This window comes from Myotis nattereri (genome assembly GCF_964212035.1).
Source record: "Myotis nattereri genome assembly, chromosome: 6".
Classification (NCBI taxonomy): Eukaryota; Metazoa; Chordata; class Mammalia; order Chiroptera; family Vespertilionidae; genus Myotis; species Myotis nattereri.
The window spans coordinates 33,642,630-33,667,363 of NC_138081.1; the positions used below are offsets into that span (position 1 = coordinate 33,642,630).

Below are 24,734 nucleotides of genomic sequence, written 5' to 3' on the forward strand. Positions count from 1 at the left end.
TTTGAAGTTTGCATAGAACATGAGGGTCTTGACGTTTTGAAAAGCCATCACTATGAACAATCTCTAAATTAGACATTTTAGAGGACTTCAAAGGAAATATGTTCTTCATTAGTGGAAGTCACAACACTTAAATCAGCTTCATGAAAATAAAAAGTTAAAGCCATTCATTATGACCATGAAGGAAAAAACAAACAAAACTTGGTTAGAATAAAAGCAAACTTCTTGATAGGCAGAAAACAAATGTTTAAATCTAAGTAGAAAAAGATATATTTTATAAATACAAGAGGCAAAATGAAAGCCTAAGAAACGTACATGTAGTGTTCAAGATAAATATTGTAATACTTCTACACTTCTAGGTAGCAAAATAAATCTTGCAACAGGCTAAGTACACATTCCCTTTCATCTAAATGCAGTTTATATAGGCTTAGACCATGTAACCAGACTTAAAGCATCTAACTAACAACTTCCCCTCTCCATTGAGGGCCTTCCATGTACAAGGAGATATACTAGGCACCAGAGATGAGGGTGAAGAAACAGATGTGTTCAAGGACTTGTAGGCATGAAAGGAGGCAGAAAAGAAACCATAAATCACAACACTGTACAGGTGCCCAATGAGTAGGATAGATCACCTAACTGTGCCTGGGAGACTTAGGGGCACAGGATCTGAGGAAATAATGTTAAGGTTGTGATCTGAAGAAAAAAGGTTTTCTTAGGAGACCAAAGGAAGGGCAGAGTATCACAGGCAGAAGGAACAGTCCAACAGGGTGGGGCTGTGAGAAATCAGAGCCATTTGGATAATGATGAGACATTTGTTAGTTTGGCTCATATATAAGGAGTGTGAAGATGGCAGAGAAGGCTGGATAGTAAGGTAAGAAAAACACCAAAAAGACCTTATACATGATGTGATAGCTTACAGATTTCATTCTGAAATAACTGAAAGCTTGTCAAAGCAAAGGAATGAAATACTCTGATTTGGATTTTCATCACTGAGGAAAGAGTGAAAGGACTTGGGACTTGACAGAAGGTCCAGTGAGGAAGTTTAAGAACTAGTGTGTATTAGTCTGCTTGAGCTGCCATAACAAAATACAACAGACTGATGGCTTAAACAACAGACATTTATTTTCTCACAGCTCTGGAGGCCAGAAGTCCATGATCCATTTGCCAGCAGGGTGGGATTTTCCAGAGGGCTTTCTCCTTCACTTGTTGAGGGCCATCTTCTCACTGTGTCCTCAACATGGTCTTTTCTCCATGTACACACATCACTGATGTCTCTTCCTCTTCATATAAAGGTATCAGGCATATTGGATTAGGACCCCGCCGAATGGCCTTATTTTACCTTAATTACCTTTTTAAAAGCCCTATTTCCAAGTGTAGTCATAGTCTCAGGTGCTGGTGGTTATGGCTTCAACATAAGAATTCTGGGGGGACGCAATTCAGTTTATAACACAATGAGTGGCAGTAAAAATGGAGAAGAGGGGACAAATGGAAGGACGGTTAAGAAGTAGAAATCAATATGACTTGGTTGATTGGTGAGTCAAGCATACACAGCACATAAGAAGGTCTCCTTGATTTTTGGTTTAGGTAAGCAGGTATGTGCTGATACCATGTGTCAAAAAAAAAAAAAAAAGACTACAGAAGGCCGCTTGGTATGCTCAGAAAAGTGAAACATTCAACTTTCAACATGTTACAATTGAACTAGCAATTTCTAGTTAATAGGGAAAATAAAAGTTTGGAGCTTATAAAGAATAATATAGATGGAAACCAAGGGTATATGTGATTGTCCAGAAAGAAAATGTAAAATAAGAGCAGCAGGGAATGTAATCTTGAATAACAGTAAAGGGTACATAAAGAAGCCAGACCTGAAGGCTGTGAAGGTGTATCTAGAGAGACAAAGAGGAACCTGGAGAGTATTATGCCAAGCAAAATAAGCCAGTCAGAGAAAGACAAGTATCCCATGATCTCACTTAAATATGGAATCTAATGAGCAAAAGAAACTGATGGACAAAACAGATCCAGAGACACAGAAGCATGGAACAGACTGTAAAATCTTAGAGGGAAGGCGGAGGGTGAGTGGGTGGGAAAAGAGCCATCAAAGAACTTGTATGCATATAGGCATAACCCAAGGATACAGACAATAGGGTGGTGAAGGCCTGGGGCAGAGCGGGGAGGGTGTAGGCTGTGTGTGCAGGTTAGAAGGGGTCCATGGAGAAAGAAAAGGAGACATATATAGTACTTTCAACAATAAAGATTTAAAATAAAAAAAGAATCGGAACAGAGCAATGTGCCACAAAAATTAAGGGAGAGGAGAATTAAGTGGGAGATGGTTGTTAATTCCTAGTTATTTTTTCAGAAATGCAATGGTATTTTATTTCAAATATCATGTGCTTTTCATGAATCCTAATTTGCTGAGTTAGTAAACTCAGTTATCATTTATGATTTCTCACTATCTAGAATGTATTCAAAATACTTTACTGATATTATATAGCTTTCCTTATGTCTTTTGCAAATTCTAAATCTTTAGGATAAAAAGAGCCAAATTATGATGCCGTATCTTAAACTAATCAGTCGGTGGATTATTTTCAGGATTAATTATTCTTGCCAGTACTCCTGTTTATGTTGAGATACAAATTTTGAGGGTAGCTACCTACAACAATGTATAGGCCTTAAATACTGTAAATGTGATAATAAGATATATAATGAATATCTGAACAATAACAATATAACACACCTTGGAATGCCATGGTCTTAGAGCATCAAGTAGCTTGAAATCTGTACATAAAATCTATCTGAATGGCACTGGTGATTTAATGTAGAAAACAGGAAACAAGATGCACAGGGGAATAACATTTATTTATTGGCTATATTATGAATACTATTTTCAGACAATCAGATATGGACACTTTAAAATTTCACATTGCTTTAGAGATCCAAAGGCACAGACACAGTGATTTATCATGTTTTTAAAAAGTGACAAAAGAGGATATTAATTCTGGATGATTTTTAATCAATTTAACACTATTATACACTAGAGAAAAAAATTCCACAAACATACCCTCACAAAGCCGGTAGTTTTATATTTACATAGTGTTATTATAGCAATTTTAAATGTTAATCTATGATACAATGTTACTTCAGAAAACATAAAAAATATAGTTTTTTAAATAGCCATGCTCCCATTTTTTTTATCAAAGATATTCAGTTTATCCTAACACTTCAAAAATGCATGAGATATTGCAGTCAGCTTTATAAAATCTTTAAGACAGAAGGCTGTCAGATGGAATAGGCAGAGGGCTCATCATCACTTATGTCTGAATCATCTTCATCAACTCCTTCAATCACTGATTTCTTCCCTTTACAACAGGATACAATTAATCCAATTAAGAATACCTGTAAATTTCAATGAACTATGTTATTTCTCAAATCCAAAGTCATTCAGAAAATAATAAATTTAAAATCCAATGGCACTACTGTGATACAAACGGACCATTAAGGGTCAAATCATCCCTGGGATCCCCATACTTACCCCAAGGAAGACCCAGTTACCGAAATAGTACACAGCACTGAAGAACCAGAACTTGTGAAGGAACAGATATGTCCGGGTGACAGTGCACTGATCTATAAGAGCAAATAAAAACTACTATGAGATAATTTCTCTCTTGATGTGGACTATTAATACTATATTTTAAAAGTTATTAAACAAAACTAATGACCAAAGTCAGAAAGTCAATAAATATTTAGGGACAGGACTGAAATCTACATCTGTCTCTAAAATTCACTGTTTCAATTCCCTACTATAACTTAAATTACCAACTAATATGATGTATTTTTAAAAATGAATGTCACTAATTTAATCCTGGCTATTAAGTATTAAAAACATTATATTGGCTAGTTCAATTTATTTGAAATATAAAAAGCATTTTAACCAGGAGTGTTAGACACGTTCTAAAACAAGACAGATAAAGTTTTCCTGATGAACATTTAAAAAATGAACAAAGTAATCAGATGTGATTAGTATTACGCTACACTTTTCTAAGTATCCAATTATCAGGAGAGCCCAAACTTGAGAGGTTCTTTGAGCTGTTTTTTTTTTTTTCTTTTTTTCTAAGAATGCTATTGAAAAGATGGCTGCTGCTTCTAAAAAATACAAAAAATCATTTTATACTGACATGCTTACTATTTGAACTTTAGATACCATTATAGCTTGAATTAAAAATAAATCATATACTTTTCTCTTTCCAAAAAAAATATACCTCTTAAGGGAAAAGTGGCAGACTGGTTATTTGCTGTTTGTGTCAGATGCCATAGTGGTTTTACCCAAATACATTATTTCTACTAGGTTAACAAGTCCTCTATATATCTTGACATATACCTAGTAAATGATGTCTAAGAAAATACTTATTAAAACCATTCAGAAAGGTCTGGGTGACACAATATAATGTAACTGATTGAAAATTATATATGCTGCAGTTAATATAGAATACCAACCTCACAAATTTCAGAAGGCCTTTATTCATTACAGAAGAAAATCCTAACTTACAAGGCAAGTTCTTTTTACACAAACAGTTATGATTTCCACATATTTTTATTCAAAATGGACAGTGGCAAAAAATTCTACATGCAATTAAGAGACCAATATCACATCCTATTGCTGATTAAGAAAATGCACTGTTGATTTTTAATTTTATGAACTCTCTTCTTAGCTTCAATAAATAAGTACTGTTTTTTTCTTAAAACTGTACTGGGAATTTTGTAGTCCAGTTTATTACACAGAGGATCTAATACACTTTTATTTTTTGGCTTTCATTTGGTTTTCTGAAACGTAGCATTTAGGTTATATTTCATCAAAACATAGGGCCCGTTATGTAAAGCTTTAGATGTTAAGTAAATATTTAGATAATCTAACTCATATCTATTCTAACTCCTTCCACTGTGCTTCAACGTTTATTTCTATTACTCAGTACCAAACTGTACAGAGCAGTCTCTTTTTCTGGCAGGAAAACATGCAGTTAATAGAGAAGCAACCTCTTCCTTTCATAAGCAAGGACCACAGATCGAATGCAGATCTACTGATCCCCCAAGAGCCTCCTTCATATTCTTTGCTCTTCCTCAACAGAAAAGTCTAGGATGAATATTCAAAGCCTACTAAGGAAAACCAGAAAGACTTCATGCAGCAGTGGCTGGCCAGTTTCCTTTTTCTCCCATAGTTACTAGCACCCGAGATTATAGCTTTACACCCGAGATATAGCTTTACACCCAAGATATAGCTTTATACTGGAGTTCAGTCCAGCAGAGGAGATTCCTAGCTGGACATTCAGGAGTCACTTACCTGTTCCCGTAACATTCTATTCTCACCTCTAGTACAGAACTCTTTTCATAGTAACATGTCACTTCAACTTACCACTTTTTCAATTAAATAAGCTTAAGTATTCGAAAGAACCTGTCAGAATACTTGGCATTCATATATAATGATTATTGAAGTAATCCAAATTTTTAAAAAACTTTATTTTATTTTAAAATCATATTACTAAATAATACATTTTTTAATTCTTTTGTCTAAAATCTAACAAGATTCCGAGGGTATCAAAACATGATACTTGAATATGTTCTGAAAATGGAAGTATAAAATGTCCAGCATGGTGACGGAAAAGCCCAGACTGGTCTCTGACACACTTGGTATCAAACATCATTTGGCCACTTCTCTGCCACGAATGGGCAAATCTAAATTGCTGATGCTGTGCTTGTTAAATGGGGGTATGGTCATATTTCCTTGCAGTCATTCTAAAGACCAAATGAGGTACACTTGTCCTTTGGTAAACACAGAGGATTGGTTCCAGAATCCCCATGGATACCCAAATCTGGGATGCTTAAGCCGCTTATATAAAACTAGAGGCCCAGTGTACAGAATTCATGCACTCAGTGTGTGTGTGTGGGGGGGGGGGGGGCGGCCCTCAGCCCACCTGTGCCCTCTTGCATTCCTGGAGCCCTAGGGGGATGTCCAACTGCCACGGAGACGGGAGAGGCTCCCACCACCACTCCTGTGCTTGCCAGCCATGAGCCTGGCTTCTGGCTGAGCAGCGCTCCCCCTGTGGGAACACACTGACCACCAGGGGGCAGCTCCTACGTTGAGCGTCTGCCCCCTGGTGGTCAGTGCCAGTTGTTCTGCCATTTGGTCGATTTGCATATTAGCCTTTTAGTATATAGGATGGTATAGTATCTGCATGTAGCCTATATTTACACACAGGCTACAGCAGGGTATCTACACATCATGCCATTCACATGGATTCAGCAGAGTGCTCAGTGTGTGACAAATTCAAGTTTTGATTTTCAGAATTATCTGGGAATTTTTTTCAGATATTTTTGATCTTCAGATGGTTGAATCCATGGATATGAAACCACAAATAAGGAAGGCTGACTATATATCAAAATCCCCATGCAAAGTGACAGTTAATATTTTCTTTTTTCCTTTCAAGGTATAACTGAACACATGATAAAAAAAAACACAGTTCTCAAGAGCTGCTCAACTGGTACCAAGAAAAACAACTAATCTTAAGATTTTACAAGTATATGTCCAACAGAAGTACAAAAAAAATTGCTTAGATACCAGTATCATAACTATTCTGTACATGTTCATTATCTTTCTTTCTTTCTTTATAGTCAAAACAGCTACAAAAAGATTTGGTGAAATTCAAATGTATATAATTTAGTAACAGACTAACTGCTAGTTATATGCTTTTAAATAAAAATAACCATTGTGAATGTTTCAAAAATGAAGACAGGCTGGGCTTATCCAAAAATGCCTGTTCACAATTATTTTAATATCAAGATCAGTATTTTCCATTGTATTACATAAGCTCTGCTATCTATCTATCTATCTATCTATCTATCTATCTATCTAAGAGCCTAAGTGACTGTTTGACCAGTAGCTCTGATGCACACTGACCACCAGGGGGCAGACATTGAATGCACAGGCATGGAAACATGGGACAGACTGATGAATTTCAGAGGGAAGGGGGTGGGAGAGGGCAGGAAGAGATTAACCAAAGATCTTATATGCATACTAGAGGCTTGGTGCACAGATTCTGGCCTGTGGGGATTGGGCCCAAACCGGCAGTTTGACATCCCCTGAGGGGTCCCGGATTTTGAGAGGGCGCAGGCCAGGCCGAGGGACCCCACCGGTGCACGAATCCATGCACTAGGCCTCTAGTGCAAGTATAAACTTGTTTGAAAAATGTCCTTCAGCTTCCTCAACATACTCTAAACTTTAAAAACGAAAGTTTTGCCGAAACCGGTTTTGCTCAGTGGATAGAGCGTCGGCCTGCAGACTGAAAGGTCCCAGGTTCGAGTCCGGTCAAGGGCATGTATCTGGGTTGCGGGCACATCCCCAGTAGGAGATGTGCAGGAGGCAGCTGATCGATGTTTCTCTCTCATCGATGTTTCTGGCTCTCTGTCTCTCTCCCTTCCTCTCTGTAAAAAATCAATAAAATATATTTTAAAAAAAACAACTGATTTACAAATATTTTTGGAGTCAGAACTTAACTGAATTAGAAATTCAGGGCTAGAACAGGGATTACAAGACAGTGACTGAGCTGGCAGAAGCAAGTAAAATCAAATCACTTTTCCAGAGGTCTAATAAACCACTCAGTGACATTTTAAATTGGGTTATATCCACTAATTATTTTGCCCACCACAAAAACAAATCTTAAACATTTTTTCTATCACATCGTTTTTCTGTTACTTGTTTACCATTTTTAAAGGTTGGAGATTTGATATACTCCTTCTAAAATAAGATTAAAAGGTGAAATCATTGTTAGCGTTCTGCTTTGTTGTTGAAAAAGATGACCCTAGACCACAAATCTATACACACAATGTGTACATAACAGCTCTTTATAGTTATCTTTATATGTACATACTAGAGGCCCTGCGCCCTCTTGCAATCCACGACTCCTCAGGGGATGTCGGACTGCTGGTTTCTGCCCGATTCCTGCAGGCCAGGCCAAAGGACCCCACCGGTGCACGGGCACTGGGCCTCTCGTATGCATATAATATCTTTGGTTAATCTCTTCCCGCCCTTCCCCACTCCCTTCCCTCTGAGAGTCATCAGTCTATTCCATGTTTCCATGCCTGCGCGTTGAGCATCTGCCCTTTGGTGATCAGTGCGCATCATAGCTACCAGTCGAACGGTCGGATGGTTGCTTAGGCATATATATATATATATATATATATATATATATATATATATATATAATGTGTATTTATATTTAGTGGCGTATGTCCACAGAAGAATTTGGTTAATCAGTCCTATACACATATTTTATATTCCAGTGATGATTCCACACTGAATAAATGGGGGGGGTTCCCCTTCTTTCCATCAGCCATCTTCCAGCTGCTCACCTAAATGATACATATCTAGTTCTATAGATGTCTTTCTACAGTTATCTAAAAAAAATTATGAGTATTTTGAACTTTGATCTTCAAAGTAAATTTAAGTTTCTGAATGTTTCATTTAGAGATTGTGTTCTAAAATCAGAAGTGTTCAGCAGACTTGTGACTGTTGTTCCACAAAAGAATACGTAAAAGTGCCAATTAAACTAAAGAGGACCTGTTAACAATGAAAAACTAAAAATAGGGGCTCAGAGAAAAACCTAATGACAAGTGGCCATGCAAAAAAAAAGTAATTCCCCCTCCCATCCACCCAGCCCCATCTTGACCTTAAAATTTAAAGGATAGATGATCAAACAAAACACAGAACATGAAAATGTTAAGTATAGTAAAAGAGACACTGAAATCCAGACACTTTCATTAAAATCCTAAGTCTCATACTATCTGTGCAACTCATCTATTGGGACCTTAGTTTCTGCATCTGAAAAGAGGGGCGGGGGGGGGGGGGTAGCTACTTAGATGGCCTCTCTAGTTTTGTTTTCTTATTTTCCCACTAGAGGCCTGATGCATGAAATTCGTGCAAGAGTAGTCCTTCCTTCCCTTGGCTACCATCACCGGCTTCCCTCCAGCCACCGGCAGGCACCTGAGACCCAGGCTTTCCTCACAGCCCCAGCTTCATTTGGAAGGTCGGCCGTCCAGAAGGATGTCTGGTCTAATTAGCATATTATGCTTTTATTATTATAGATTATTATAGATTCTAGTTTATATTTTTAAAACTGTTCACAAATTATGCATCTCTTTATGACCTTTATTTCCATTTTTATACAGAAATGAGAGGGGAAAAGATTCTCTATCTCTAAATGACATTCTGTCTGAGATAAATGTTTTCAGAATGATAAGTTCTATAGGTTCTGTGAAAACAGGTCAACCTGTTTATTTGTTGGCAAAAGTAAAACAGCCTGGCAAACATGTTTTATTTATAAAGAATGTATTCTGAATCATTCATAGGCTTGTTTGTGCAGAACTTAGTGTTCAACTAAGGTACTGATGCCCATTTTACTTTAATTTTTCCCTAATATTATATTTAGTTACTTAAAATAATTCTTACTTTCCCCCTTTGTACTTCCTATATCTGATTATAACTCTACCTTACATTTTTAATTTTCAGTCTGCTTGTTTTTTTTGTAATTCATGCACTTTAACACACCATCAGTTTTTATTTAAGCATTATCTGCTAACTTGAGTCATCTTAATCATTTGTCCTTGTAATATTATGACCTAAAGCTAAAATTGAAGCTGTAGATCATTTGATTATTTTTAAGGCTATCTATACATATTATGTTAACAAATACACTTGATCCGAATAATCTGCCAAAATTAACTTTGATATATACAGACCATTTCATTTCCAGTTTCTTTAATATTCAAATAAGGCAACACAAGTTTCTTATTGGGTGATAACTTCATAAATTATATGAATGAATGTCTATTCACTATGTTGTAGACCTGAAACTAACACCAATTACATGTCTACTATAATTGAAAAATTTTAAAAATTAAAAAAGACAATACAAGTTTACTTCAAGAAAAGGAAAGCAACTTAAAATAACAGAAGTAAGACCGGGTTCATGAGTTTTTTGAAGTGATCATTCAGAAACATATTATCTTGCTTTGTCCTTCACTGTATTCCCCAAATATTCAAAGCTTCCACCACATTTATTATAGTAACTTGGCAAGTATGCCTTGTTAATGCAGGTTCCTTTTCTGCTTGGAATATCCTCCAGTTGTTTCAGCTTACTTATTTAGATTTAACTTATGCTTTTGGGCTCAGCTATAATGTTCTGGGCAGAATAAATCATTATTCCCTTTTTATTTCCTACAGTACTTTGTTTATAATTTCAACATATTTGCTATTTACTTTTCCTTCTATTACGATTATTTATTTTCATATCCAAATCCATTAGACCAGTGGTTCTCAACCTTCCTAATGCCGCGACCCTTTAATACAGTTCCTCATGTTGTGGTGACCCCCAACCATAAAATTATTTTCGATGCTACTTCATAACTGTAATTTTGCTACTGTTATGAATCATAATGTAAATATCTGATATGCAGGATGTATTTTCATTGTTACAAACTGAACATAATTAAAGCATAGTGATTAATCACAAAAACAATATGTAATTATATATGTGTTTTCCGATGGTCTTAGGCGACCCCTGTGAAAGGGTCGTTCGACCCCCAAAGGGGTCGCGACCCACAGGTTGAGAACCGCTGCATTAGACGGTGTGCTTTCAGAAGGTAGGGACTATATATGTGTTTCCTTTGACACACTCTCTTTCCAAAAAGCCATCCCAATACTCACAATGGCTATTGTGTTTGTCCATTAAGAACAGTGATCTTCCATCTTCCTATTTTGACTCAATTATGTCTATGTTACTTTTAATAACACTAATTTTAAAACCATTTTATTCACATTAACACATAAATTGTGTATTAATGCAAATTAGATTAAGTAGCAATTAAAACATAAAACTATGAATATAGAGGTCCTTTTGCTGTAATGACATAAAATTTAAAATAATTTCTTATTTGCTCAGTTGATTCAGTTTTAATATATAAATTATGCATTACCTGTCAAAATAAATTAAGTAATATTGTCATTTTAAGAGAACTTTGCAAATATAGTATAATAGGCATTCTTTATAAATTTGCTAAATTGTTCTATTCTTTAAGATATTATATACAAAGAACCTAAACTATTTTTATATGAATAACTCTCTTTTGAATGATACATATTATAAATACCTAAAACTAGGGTTTCAGTAATATTTTTATGTTTAATAAATGCCAGACCACCCCAAATATGAACACAATATTACTTTAAAAGTCTCTAAAATGTACTTAAAATTGATAGATCAATATATGTAGTTTTAGAAATCATTGCTTTAGAAATAATTTTATGTATAACACTGTAAGTTATAATTTTTGTTTCTAAATTTAAAATTATTCTCCAAAATTCTGTTATTTGCCATAAACACATAACAAAGATGTCATCGAATGCCTGAGGAACTTATATCATAGCATAATCTACTTTAATCAAATGTTCCTACCAAAATGTCACAATGTCACTAGTTTGCCTTTAAATAAATATTGCCACACCAGTCCATCACCACACATTCCACCCCATCTCCACCCCATGTGTTAAGTCCCATGCCTTAATTTGCTTTTTCATTTTTCTCCATCATTATTTTTAAAGTAATCTCTTTTTAAAAAATGTACCCTGGCACTCCAAATTCAATGATCATATTTCTATCATTCTCTTCCAAATATGTACAGGCAAAATTAAATTTGGAGATTAGATTGAGAACAGAAAAAGGTTGAAAGTATAAATCAAATCCGCAAAACTAAAGGTTATGTTTTGTACAGCAAAGTAACATTTCAAAGGACAAGTCAACTACAATGTTTAAGAAAAATATTAAATAGTTCAAAAGGAGTCATTTTAAGCACTATAAATTAGATTAGACTGAAAAAGAAAAATACTAAATGTGATTCATAAAAATGTCATGGTCAAGTATATCACTTGACTAACACTTATTGATCTATGCTACACAAATTCACTCAGTTCAGCAATATAAAGGAATTCTTAAAGCCTCATATAAGTGTGAGGTAATTCTGAAATCTCGATTTGTTTTTATTTGTTTTGTTTTGTATTTTTGCTTAAAGTTTCAATAGTAGTACAGTAATTTAAGAAACAGAATCTTAATAATTTTAGATCTTCAGGGTCACTGCCTTCTTATTTTAAAATATTACAAATCAACTCAACATTTAATATTTTATTCTATTTGCATTTAGCTAAAAGTGACAACCCAAAGCATTTCATTACCAACCATGTTTATGTTATGTGTATGCACATTTTAAAGTAAAACTCTAGGCCTAAAGTCATTAAAAAGTAGAACTGGAAAATCAAGTATATTCTTTATCCTAGAAATATCTTACTGTTATTTCTTCAGGCAAAAAAGAGGTATCCCTACCATATCTGTGTTCCCTTCTCTTGTTCTTTTCTCCCAGTTTGAGCCTCTTCTTTATTCCCTATGCATTCTGGACTCTGAGGTCGGTCACTTTATTCTCTACCTCTCAGCTTGTCCTTTGTTTCCCATCCCACTTCCCTCTTTAACCACCTTCCCCAGACAACATAAGCACTGATGGACAATAATCATACCAGTTGTACCAATCTGTACAACAAAAATACAAACTGATCATTTCATCTCTGTCCCTTGACATATATCTTCAATCAGATCCCTCTTCTATTCACTTTCATGGTCTATCAAAACCTTTGGACACTTTTTTTCAATTTTGTGCCCACTCAATTATCAGCAGATGACCTAAGCTTAACACTTCATAGAAAATTGAGACAATCATCCAGAAATGCCAACTTCCTGCTCACCCTCACCGAGTCCCATCATTGCTTCCTTCCTTGCAATCTACAGAAAGCATTCTGTCTTGTGTTCTTAATATCATCTCCTCCAGAAATGAATGATACTGGTCCACCATTCAACCTTTGATATTTTTCTTCAACCATTCCCACTCCATTAGTTTTATCCCACCATCCCTAAGTCTCTCCTAATCTTAAAAAAAATGTCCTCAACTCTGAATGCCTTCTATAGTTTCCATCCAATCTCTCTCAATCTCTATTAAGAATTCCTATGAAGACTAATGTAAACTCAGTCATTGCTTTATATTCCTTTTTATTCAATACAATTAATTTTTATCTCCATCATTAGCATTTTTGCACAGCTTTTCTCTGTACCTCCTTTGCACTTAGATTTTCCTCTGAGTTCCAATCTTCATGCTCTTCTTATTCTCAACTCTCAGAATTCCTTACATAAACATTCAATTGCCTATAAAATCTCCACCTAAATGTTCCTGAAATATACCAAGTCAACTAATCATTTCTTACATTTTTCCCTAATCTTAGTATGAATTTTTATCTGTTTGGAGAAACTGAAATTTACCAAACTACACAGTAACAAGAGGGCCATTCTAGAACTCTCTGTTTCCCTTGTCACTGCTCTAGATCCAAGCAATAAGAAATTCTTCAAATTAAACCCACAAATTTATTTCTTCATTTTATACCCTCATGACCACTGTATAGTCAGGCTTTCACCATCTCTTTTGGATTATTATAAACAGCTCTCCCAGGCAACACCTCACAAAAGACTTCTATGCTCTGGTCTCAATTTCGCAAATCTGTTCCCTATATAACTGGTATAATTAAGTTACTGAAAAGAAATCAGATCATAACATCTACTTAATTATTTAAAACTATTGGCTCTTTAGTTATTTTGCAAGACCTTTTGTGACCTGATCCTAATTATTCAATCTCATTTCCTCCTTCTCTCCAATATCCTAACCGCATAATTTAAAAAACAAAACAATGTTTTAAATTCTCTTGAACATATACCCATAGAGTTTAAGATCATTTTATCTGTGTGTTTTGTCCCTCTGCCTACAAAGCCTTCTATAGGTGCACACATACCAGATAAATCTTTAACCTTGAAGCTCCGGTTTCTTTTTGACTTCTATTCCACAATGAACTCCTCCAGGTAGAATAAATTACTTCTTCCTCTGAGCTATCCCTGTATTCTTTACCTATTCCTGTTACTCCATCACATTCTATAGTTGGCCTCACTAAAAAACTCAGAATTCATCTTTTTCATAATGATACCCATGAATGGTTTATGAAGAAATATACTATATTTGACATATTACTTTACCCTGAAATAAAAGCATTTTGACGGCAGAGTAGAAAATAAACCTGTAAATTTTGAAGGAATAAATCTGAAATCCTTAATCAGGACAAAATATTATAATATTCAAAGGGAAAATAATCACCTTAGCACATAGAAAATAGTGGGGGAAAGTAATTCTCTAAAAATACACAGAGGTTAGGAGCACAGGATCAGAGTTTTTCTCAGAATACACATGAAATACTTAGCATTGTGCCTGGAACGCAATTATATGTTCTTAAAAGTTAATGCTATTATCGTTAACATTATTAACTAAAGTGACTAAGTTTGGACGAATTTAAAGTTTTAGGTCACAGGTACTTTTGATCTTGGTCCTGAAAATTATGAATTCCACCAAAGAAAAAACATTTAAGAGTGGCTTCTTATATTAGTAAATGTGATAAATTGTACCTACCTTTATTACTTCCTAAGCAACTAATTTATAATGGCTTTTTCCTTAATTAAAATCATTATATCATCAAGCAATTCTACCGAAGAGACTTACCAATTTCTTCTTGCTAAAGTTCCTTTGTCACTATACATTAAAACAAATGCACCACATAATGAACACAGCAAAATGTAAGGAATACTTTTCTTACAGTTGTAAGAGTTGCTTTACCTTCAGGGGCATCTGCATCACATCTCTTTGGCACAGAAAGGGTTAAGTTGCCTTTATAATCATCATAAGTTATATTGCTCTGAAAGATGAAAATTAAAAATCATATTTTGATTCCAAAGTAATCACAATAACTTTATACTCTGTTTTCTATTAAACTATATCTAACTAATACTCTAAATAGTAAGTTTTAAGATACACTTAACATGAAGATTTTATTGCAACAATCCTTGGGTCCTGTGTTGAACAGAACTCCTTCCCAGAGAAAGAACCCACTTATTTTTTCCACAGTGAAGCAAGAAAAAAATATCGTTGGTCCATGGAAAAGCATGATCTTCATTCATTCAAAGAAAAATGTTTAAAAAGCATGACCCAGTGAACTACATGCTGGGGATGGGGCAAGAAGAGAATAAAAAAGTATGAGAAGTGAGATTTATAATTAGGGTGATCTTCTAGTATTGTGTTTCCCAAACTCAAGTCATTCCTGTACCTCCACCATGATTACTCCTCCCACATTATTACTTAACTTTATTACTTAACTTTGAACCTTAGCAATATTATAAATGGTATTGATTGAGGGCTTGATGGGCTAGTTAGATGCTTTTGTCCCTAACTACATGTTAAAGTAAAAAAGGATGGAGGATAAAGTACAGGATAAAAAAAGGAATGATCTGAACAGACTATCTTAACAATGAAGACTCTATTAAAGCAAGGCTTGAACGAGACCCTGAAACATGGATTAGATTTGAATTGACAGAAAGTAGAATAAGGTATTTTAGGAAAAGGAAAAAAATACTAAACAAAGGTTAAATCAGATATGGCCAAAATATTTTAAATTGTCAAAAAACCCAAACTAGCTGCCCAATTATAAATAGGAACCACGGCTGCCTTTGAAAGATCAACATCAAGAAATCAGTGTTACAGGTAAGAGAACACCCAGTTACCTACAAATAAAATATTTATAAAGCATCTCTGTGACATTCATAGTACTGATGAGCAGACATATTCTTCTTATCAAAACTTTTTGGGGAACTATATTAATAAATTTACTTAAAATGCTATTTTAGAGGAAATGTTATGGGTTTTATTAAAGTTCTGATGTAAAGCTAAGTAGCTTAGCATCATAGGATCCATTTTAAAAATATTTTAATGAATAGTGTGTCATTTTTAAAAAGAACGCGTAAGAAACAAATATAAATATGCTCAAAAATGGATAAAACAGGTTTAGCAAAGTTAAATTTTATCTGAAGAACTCATATATGTTAGCCTTCATAAATTAAAATTTGCTTTAAAATATCAGTATATTTAAAATATCAAAATAATGAATTTTTTAAGTTTTGCACTTACCTCTATTAAGTAATTTTGGCTTCCATACATAACATACTGGGGAGCAAGACTATAAATCATATAGCTAGTGTGAAGGACAATAAGCAGAAGTATCATGCAGAGAAATAAGAGTGCCTGGGGCCTGGTCCTGCCTCTTCTGATTTTATATAACTGGAAAGAAAAAAGACAGTAGCAACATTTCAGCAATATATTTATTTGTAAGGCACTAAGTCCTGCTCATGTTTTAGGGGCAATGAACACAGTTTAATCAATCATTTCTTTTTTCAAAATAAATACTAAGAATTCATAATCATTCCAAATAATTGTAAGGATGGTAAAAACAATTTTCTCCCTGTACAAATTTCAGGTTTAGATTTGTTTATTTCAAAACTAGAGGCCCGGTGCACGAAATTTGTGCACGATGGGGGGGGGGGCGCGTCCCTCAGCCTGGCCTGCACCCTCTCGCAATCCAGGAACCATCCCCTGATGTCCGACTGCCGGTTTAGGCCCCATCCTGCAGGATCGGGCTTAAACTGGCAGTCGGACATCCCTCTTGCAATCCGGGACCACTGTCTCCTAACCGCTCGCCTGCCTACCTGCCTGATCACCCCTAACCACTCTGCCTGTCTGCCTGTTCACCCCTAACCACTCTTGCCTGCCTGCCTGATTGCCCCTAACTGCCTCTGCCTCAGCCCCCACCACGGCAGCTTCGTCTGGAAGGATGTCTGGAAGGTCATTTGGCTGTTTGGTCTAATTAGCATATTAGGCTGTTATTAATATAGATCATGGCAAAGCATCTATATCCAAAGGAACCTTTAAATTATTCATGAAAAACTCAGGACCCAGAGAATATATCAATATTTGCATGGTCTGTTTCCAGACAAACATTGTAAATTTATTACACAATAGCATCTGTAAGAAGTTCATAGAGCTAAGAATTGTGAACTACCTCTAATTCTATCTAAAAATTAGAATTAGTTTATATAAGTATTTATTTGTGGTTTTATATAATAATACACAAGAACAGACATATCACATGATTATAAATATTCATTTCTATGAAATACTCAACATCCTCATACTGTCATAAAATCTAGTTTATGATAATATGACTACATATTCTCATATGTACCTATAACAGAGCAAAACTAAAACATATACTAACAAATACAAGGAATTGGGTAGCTTGCTTCAATGGCAGAGCACACTTTCATTTTAGCAATAAGGTACCACCCACCTGTTTTATTATTGGACTGTAGTATAACATAGAGTAATAGAATTCCAGTTCTGGATGGGATGATGATATAATCACCTAAAATTTTACCTTTCCCAGCTTCCCTTGCACCTAGTAGTGGCTAGCAGTGATAAAATATTAAACATCAAAGAAAAGTCAAAGTCTACTGGCAATTTCTGGGAAAGTTCTGTTTTATTATAGGTGTCACCCATTCCTCCTAGCTACCTTTTCCTTATGTAATGTGGACAGGATAAATAGAGCTGCAGCTGTCAAATTACAATAATGAGGGAGAAGCCAAGAGGATTACAGAGATATTGGTTTGACATTTTTGAGCTACTAAACCAATGCCAGATTTTCTTTTCCACAGCAAGAAGTCACTCATTAGTTCAAGCCACTATTTAAGTGGTTTTCTTGTACTCACAGGTAGAAGTAGTCTCTATCTGATACAGCTTCATTTTAAAATTCTTAATTCGCCTCAAAATGAACATAAGAAGAAAATAACCCTTTCTCTAATCATATAATGATCTTTAACTCCTAGTAGGAAGACCATCTTTTGAACTACAGTGTATCCAATTGTGCTTCAATGTGTTTCCATGAAGCCAAACATTAAGGAAAATAATGTAACTTCTAGACCAGAGCTTCCCATCCTCGGCGCAGGTGACGTTATGGGCGGGATGAGTCCTTGTTGTCTGAGGCTGCCCTATGCACTACAGGCTGTTTATCAGAATCCCTGGTCTCTCCCCACTAGGTGCCAATAGCGCCCCCTAGTGGTAGCAGCTGGAAATGTCTCCAACATTGCCAAAAGTATCCAGGGGGCAAAATCACTCCTGTTTAGGTAATAACCAGTGCTCTCGACAAAAGCACTTTTATGTTAGTATAAAGTAAAAAGGCTAATTTTCCATCACTTTTAGTATCAATGTACTTATAACTTCTATATTATAAATATAACTTTCAATAATAAAGAGTATGTGCAAAATGAAAGTAATAATACTGTAATATATACTCACTCTAATCCAAAAGAACCATATGCCAATATTTCTAATTCCCGCCATTGAAGTAAAAATAAAGTACATAATAATAATTGTTATAAGAATGTAATCAAGAGGGAAAACCTGGAAAAAAGATAAAATTGAATTCAATACACACACAGGGCTTTAGAAGTCATATAAAATTAACTGAAATGTGATTATTTATATTTGGCAAATGTTTAAAATATCAACCCTGATTTAAATCAGGCTACTATAAAAATAAAAAATAAATCCCCCCCCAAACAATTACCAAACTATGACCAAATTGTTTAGTACCATTATCATAAGAAAAATCCTATAAGAAATTAAGCTAAAAATTACATTTAAATATGAATAAAAAACTTCATCAAAAATTAAAAACAGGAATTGCTTAAAAAGCTTACCTTAAGAGTTCAGCAATATATCAATATAATAATCCTTAAAGCAACATATCAATGTAAAAGTCATGTGTAAATAAAAAGCCAAATCAGCAGAGGGTACAAGCATATATTGCCAAGTATTAACAAGTTTTTCAACATAATAATTTGACAGTTTGTAAGAATATGTGCTAGAATATAAAATGATTTTTCTCTTTACTTACTCTTTGTAGTAAAGGCAAAAGCATATTCAGTGGATTACTCAGATTAGTTCCAAAAATTATGAAACCAGAATTGATTCCAGCTGAATGAAGAGCTTTATCCAAACTAAAAAAGTAAAATAAAAATTATAGTGATTTTTTACATATGACCACATTTTCAGTTAATTTATAACTTAAGCATGCAAATTCAACTGAGTCAAAGAGAACCTCAAAAAACAAATTAAACGTCATTTAAATATCTTACAGATATTGATCAATTAATAAAGAATAAAGAAATACTAACTACTATTGAAACATTTTAGTCATTCTTTGAGTCAATGCTATAAAACACTTCAAGTATAATGGCTACTGAAGATGAACAGATTACAGTAATAGAATTATTCAGCATGGAAAATGTGTAACATCATAGGATTTGTATAAGTACTTCAGTAAATGTGTCTAGTGTACTTACTTTGACAAGAAGAGAGAAATTACAAACAGCAATGCAACTAAGATGAAAAATATTCCCCAAATGATCTAAAGGCAAAAATAATAATAATAAAGTCATTGAAATATAGTTCTAAAAGTTGACATTAAAAGCCAAAACCATTATGTTCAATATGAGTTGCTGATATATGACCATGATCGAACCAAAATGATCCAAGATACATTTTAATTTAGAATATATTTTTAGACATTTGTCATCTAAATTTCCATTATGAGATTGAGAACATACACAAAACAGACAAAGAATTTGAAAGTCTTTATCTGTAAGTAAACAAATGAGACTCTTTGCTAGGTCAAATAAAAGGTTTATTTATTTATACTCACACATAAACTTTAAAATTAATTGAAAAGTTAAGACTAATAGGACTACATTAAGGCTAATATACAACAAAAAAACCAAAACCAAAATAGTTATCAGGTTATATTTAACTTGTTAAAATATGGAATTTGGAACATTTTCCCATAGAAATAATGATGTACATATATACATAATATACATATACACACCTATATATGTACCATTTATATACACATATATATTGTATATGCCAATTATATGTAAAAAATTAAATCATAGCCCAGAAAAGACTATATAACTGAAAATATTCCTGAAATAGAATACTAGAAGCACCAAAGAAACTGTCATGTAAAATCATGTTTCTGTGGAGAAATGTGTTAAGCAATGTAACTGGTGGGACATATTTCCTTTTAATGTCTAAACTTTATATTAGGGAAGGTAGAAAACAAGCAAAACAATTACTGGAACTAGGTTCCTAAGAAATAAAATTTCAGAATAAAAAAGGGGTAAAACCGATGTTATTAATAACCTAGGCTTTTTGTTCTTGACATCTCAAGTTCCAGAGACAACTAGGCTGAAGAATTCACAAAGCTAAGTCCATGATTACTGAAAAATACATGTGTTAGGCAAGCTTTGTTCAGGTATGAGTTATACTGTTGTTGGTCATAAGTTTAATGTTGTATTGATCAGCTGTTGATTTCCAAGTCCCAATCCAAGCTTTTCTAGGCACCAGACTAGAGCCTCACTGCTGCACTAATGTAAAGATGGGTTAGACACCTACAAGTAGATTTACTCTTTCATAAACGTCAATATTCATACCACAAAGTTCCTGACAATCTACAAAAGACCTTGTAGGTTACATGAACTCTAACCCTCAATTACTACCAACAAAAAACATCCAAAACACATCAAGTTAGCTTAAATTAGGAAGCACTACACTATAACACAAAATGTAACTCTCAAATAAAAAATGATCAAGTAAAACTTTGGAATGGGTAGTTATCCTTCCAATAATATTTAATAATCCTACTTTAGAGTTAGAAAGAGTCAGTCATTGCCTTTAGGCATTCTAACGTAGTGTGGCCTATAATAAAGAAAAACCACACATGCTTTAAATACCACTATCTTAAGGATATCTGCTACATCTTTAAACATAATTTATATTCAATTTCAGTGGATGCTAGGATAACAGAAATAAGTAAAAAAAAATTTAAGTATTCTCACAGACCTTCAAAACAACTACACACTGTCAGTGTGTAATAAAATTAAATTTCACTGCTTGCTTACCTTATGAAATTTAGTTATGTTTAAGTTTATTTATTGTTGGAGGCTTGGGAAAGAAGTGGGGCAACCTGAATTACAAATTTCACCAGTTCTTTATTTTGGATCTTCTTCAAATAAACATAAACATGTTTTTAAAAGTATGTGTACACTAACAACGAATAATCTGAAAAGGAATTTAAGAAAGTTCCATTTATGTAACATCAAAAAGAATATTTAGGAATAAATTTAAACAAGGAGGCAAATGATATATACTTAAAACTACAAAATAGCCAGGACCGGTTTGGCTCAGTGGATGGAGCGTTGGCCTGCGGACTGAGAGGTCCCAGGTTCGATTCTGGTCAAGGGCATGTGCCTGGGTTGCGGGCACTTCCCCGGTGGGGGATGTGCAGGAGGCGGCTGATCGATGTTTCTCTCTCATCGATGTTTCTAACTCTCTATCTCTCTCTCTTCCTCTCTGTAAAAAATCAATAACATATATTTAAAAAAAACAAACAAAAAACTACAAAATATTGCAGAAAGAAAGGAAGACAAATACATGGAAAAACATCCTATGTTCATGAATTAGAAGGCTTAATATTGTTAAACTAGGGGCTAAGTGCATGAATTCGTGCACCTCGAAAGGAACTGTGGGCCACGAGGCTGCGATGGGCACAGGGGCGGGTCTCGGCCCATCCTCCATGCCCCCACCTGGCCCCTCCTGCTGAGGCCCCCGGTTCCCTGTCTGCTGGCTGCCCTGATCCCACTGCCACTGATGGCACGGAGCAATTGGGGCTGGCACCAGCAGTGGGTGCGAGCAGGGCAAGTGCCGTCAAGTGGCAGCTGCTGCCCCGGTTGCCCCTCAGGAGCACGGGGAGGTGGAGAAGCCCTCAGGGGTAATAGGGGCCAGCAGCCGCCGCTTGCACCCGCTGACAGCAGTGAGCAATCGGGACCAGCGCCAGTGCAAGCGGGGCCATCACCAGCAGTGAGTGTGAGAGGCAGCTGCTGGCCCTGATCGCCCCTCAGGAGCAGGGGGAAGTGGAGAAGCCCTGAGGGGCGATTGAGGTTGGCAGCTGCCACTTGCACCTGCTGATGGTGACAAGCAATCAGGGCCGGCGCCAGGTGCTGGCAGCGGGTGCGAGCAGGGCTGGTGCCGGCAGCAGGTGTGGGTGTCAGGCAGGACCATGGCATGCAGAAGCAAAGAATTTTCAGTAACCACCAGAGGCTTGCCCCAATGACAGCAACCGGTGTCCTGCCTTGGTCTGATGCCCCCCCCCCACCCCCGCCACTCATCTGCTCCACCATCTCGCTGCGGCTGACACCCGCCATGTTCCACACTCTGCCGCCTGCTGCCAATGCCCGCCATGTTTCGTGTACACCCCCTAGTGGTCAGCACACATCATAGCAACCGGTTGTTAGGTTGTTCCGCCGTTCAGTCTATTTGCATATTAGGGTGTGTGTGTGTGTATATATATATGTATATATATGACAATACTACTGAAAGTGGTCTACAGAGTCAATGTAATCCCTATTAAGATCACAATGGTGTATTTTTGCAAAAACATAAAAACTCATCACTACATGACTCACACATCCGAATTTCAAAACTTACTACAAAGCTATAGTAATAAAAACAGTTTTGGAACTGGCACACAGATGTACTTATAACCAATGGAATAGACCCCAGAAATAAACCAGCATACTTATGGTGAAATGATTTTTGACAAGAGTGCCCAGCCCATTCAATGGGGAAAGGGTAGTCTTCTCAACCAATGGTGCTGAGAACAGGCAATCTATATGCAAAAGAATGAAGTTGGTCCCTTTTCCTTTACCATATATAAAAATTAACTCAAAATAAAAGACCTGGCCAGCATGGCTCTGTGGTTGAGCAACAACCTATGAACCAAGAGGTCATGTTTCAATTCCCAATCAGGGCACATGCCCAGGTTTCAGGCTTGATACCAGTGTGGGGCTTGCAGGAGGCAGCCAATTGAGGATTCTCTCTCATCACTGATATTTCTCTCTCTCTTTCCCTCCCCCTTCCTCTCTGAAATAAAAACACACATTTTGTAAAAAATCGAAGACCTAAACATAAGACCTAAACCTGTTAAACTCTTAGAACAAAACTCTTCATGGAGTTGGACTTGGCAATGTGGAGAAGAGACTGTTCTATAACAGGACAACTGTCTATCTACAAGCTGGATGTTGGCCAGAAGGGGGGTTGCTTTCCATAAACCCCTCTTAGAGACTGTCTGATTATAACTGATGTTTATTCTGACATACATCAGCATCCTTTCCCTACCACCTGCTATGTGCTGGCTCCAGAAACAGGTTGTTGTTCTGACCTGGTCAAGCATGTAATTTCCTATAGCTGGTAGTTTTCATGTACTAGTACCAGTGACTATTTCCCGCTTTTAACCTACACAATCCTTTGGCACCTGGTTTCATTACATTTTGCAGCCACCCAAGACAGGCCTTGTATGTGAGTTTCCCTTAATAAACTCCATTCATTACTGGAATGGAGTGGCCAGCCTCTTTCTTCAGTCTTTCCCTGCCCTCCATTTATGGAGGTAGTCTCAGGGTTTTTCTTGGGGTCTGCATGTTCCAACAGGCAATTGTTTTTAGATATAACCAAAGAGCACAGTCAACAAAAGAAAAAAATTGAACTTCATCAAAATTAAAAACCTTTGTGCATCAAAGGACACTATCAATAGAATGAAAAGACAACTCAAGAATGGGAGAAAAATACTGCAAATTATATGTCTAATAATGGATTAACATTCAAAATATTTAAAAGAACTCATAACTCAGCAACAATAAAACATAAATAATTTTAAAATGGACAAAGGACTTGAATAAAATTTCTCCAAAGAAATTATACAAATGACCATAAATCAAATGAAAACATGCTCAACATTACTAATCATTATGGAAGTGAAAATCAAAACCATGACATACCACTTCACAACCATAGGTTAGCTGTTACCAAAACAATGGAAAGTAAGTGTTAGCAAGGATATGGAGAAATGGGAACTCTTGTGCATTGCTGGTAGGAATGTGAAATGCGCAGCTGCTGTGAGTTTGTAGATTCCACAAAATGTTAAACACAGAATTGCCATATAATCCAACAACTTCATTTCTAGATAGATATTCAAAAGAATTGAAAGCATGGAATCAAACAGACACTTGTACACCAATGATCGTGGCATTATTCACATAGCCAAAACTTGAAAACAACCCAAATTTCTACCATTAGATAGATGAATAAACAAAATGTGATATATACATACAGTGGAACATTATTCAGCCTTAAAAAGGAAGAGAATTTTGATACATCTACCAATGGATGAACTTTGAAGATATTATGCAAAGTGAAATAAGCCAAATACAAAAGAACAAGTATAGTATAATCTGTTATATAACATTCCTGGAATAGGCAAGTTCAGAGAGACAGAAAGCAGAAGAGAGGTCATTAGGGGATATGTGGCTGGGTATGGGGAGAAATGGGGAGCTATTATTTAATGGGTAGAGTGTTTTTTGTTCAGGATGGCAAAAAAGTTCTGGAAATGAACAGTGAATGAAATTAGTAAGTATATTGCACAATATTGTGAATATACTTAATGCCACTGAATGTAAACTACAAAGGGTTAAAATAATTTTATATTATATGATTTTATATTATGTATATTTTACCACAATATAAAAGTCTGAAAAAAATATATGTGATACAATTATGGACAT

At 35.5% G+C, this 24,734-nt stretch overlaps 1 protein-coding gene across 2 annotated transcripts in view; it reads right to left on the reverse strand.

Moving 5' to 3' along the window:
* Positions 1-2,831: 2,831 nt before the first annotated feature.
* The window catches only part of LMBRD1 (LMBR1 domain containing 1), a 77,727-nt gene continuing 55,824 nt past the window's right edge, over positions 2,832-24,734 (reverse strand). Inside the window, exons 10-17 of one of the 2 annotated variants that reach the window (XM_081094479.1) lie at positions 23,952-23,972; positions 19,401-19,465; positions 18,953-19,055; positions 18,352-18,456; positions 16,132-16,281; positions 14,788-14,866; positions 3,524-3,615; positions 2,832-3,387 (exon numbers count right to left, since the gene is read on the reverse strand). In XM_081094479.1, coding sequence (XP_080950605.1) covers positions 3,271-3,387; positions 3,524-3,615; positions 14,788-14,866; positions 16,132-16,281; positions 18,352-18,456; positions 18,953-19,055; positions 19,401-19,465; positions 23,952-23,972 — 732 coding nt within the window. In that variant the 3' untranslated portion in view covers positions 2,832-3,270. The remainder of the gene's footprint in view (positions 3,388-3,523; positions 3,616-14,787; positions 14,867-16,131; positions 16,282-18,351; positions 18,457-18,952; positions 19,056-19,400; positions 19,466-23,951; positions 23,973-24,734) is intronic. The other variant, XM_081094480.1, reaches the window with a different exon arrangement.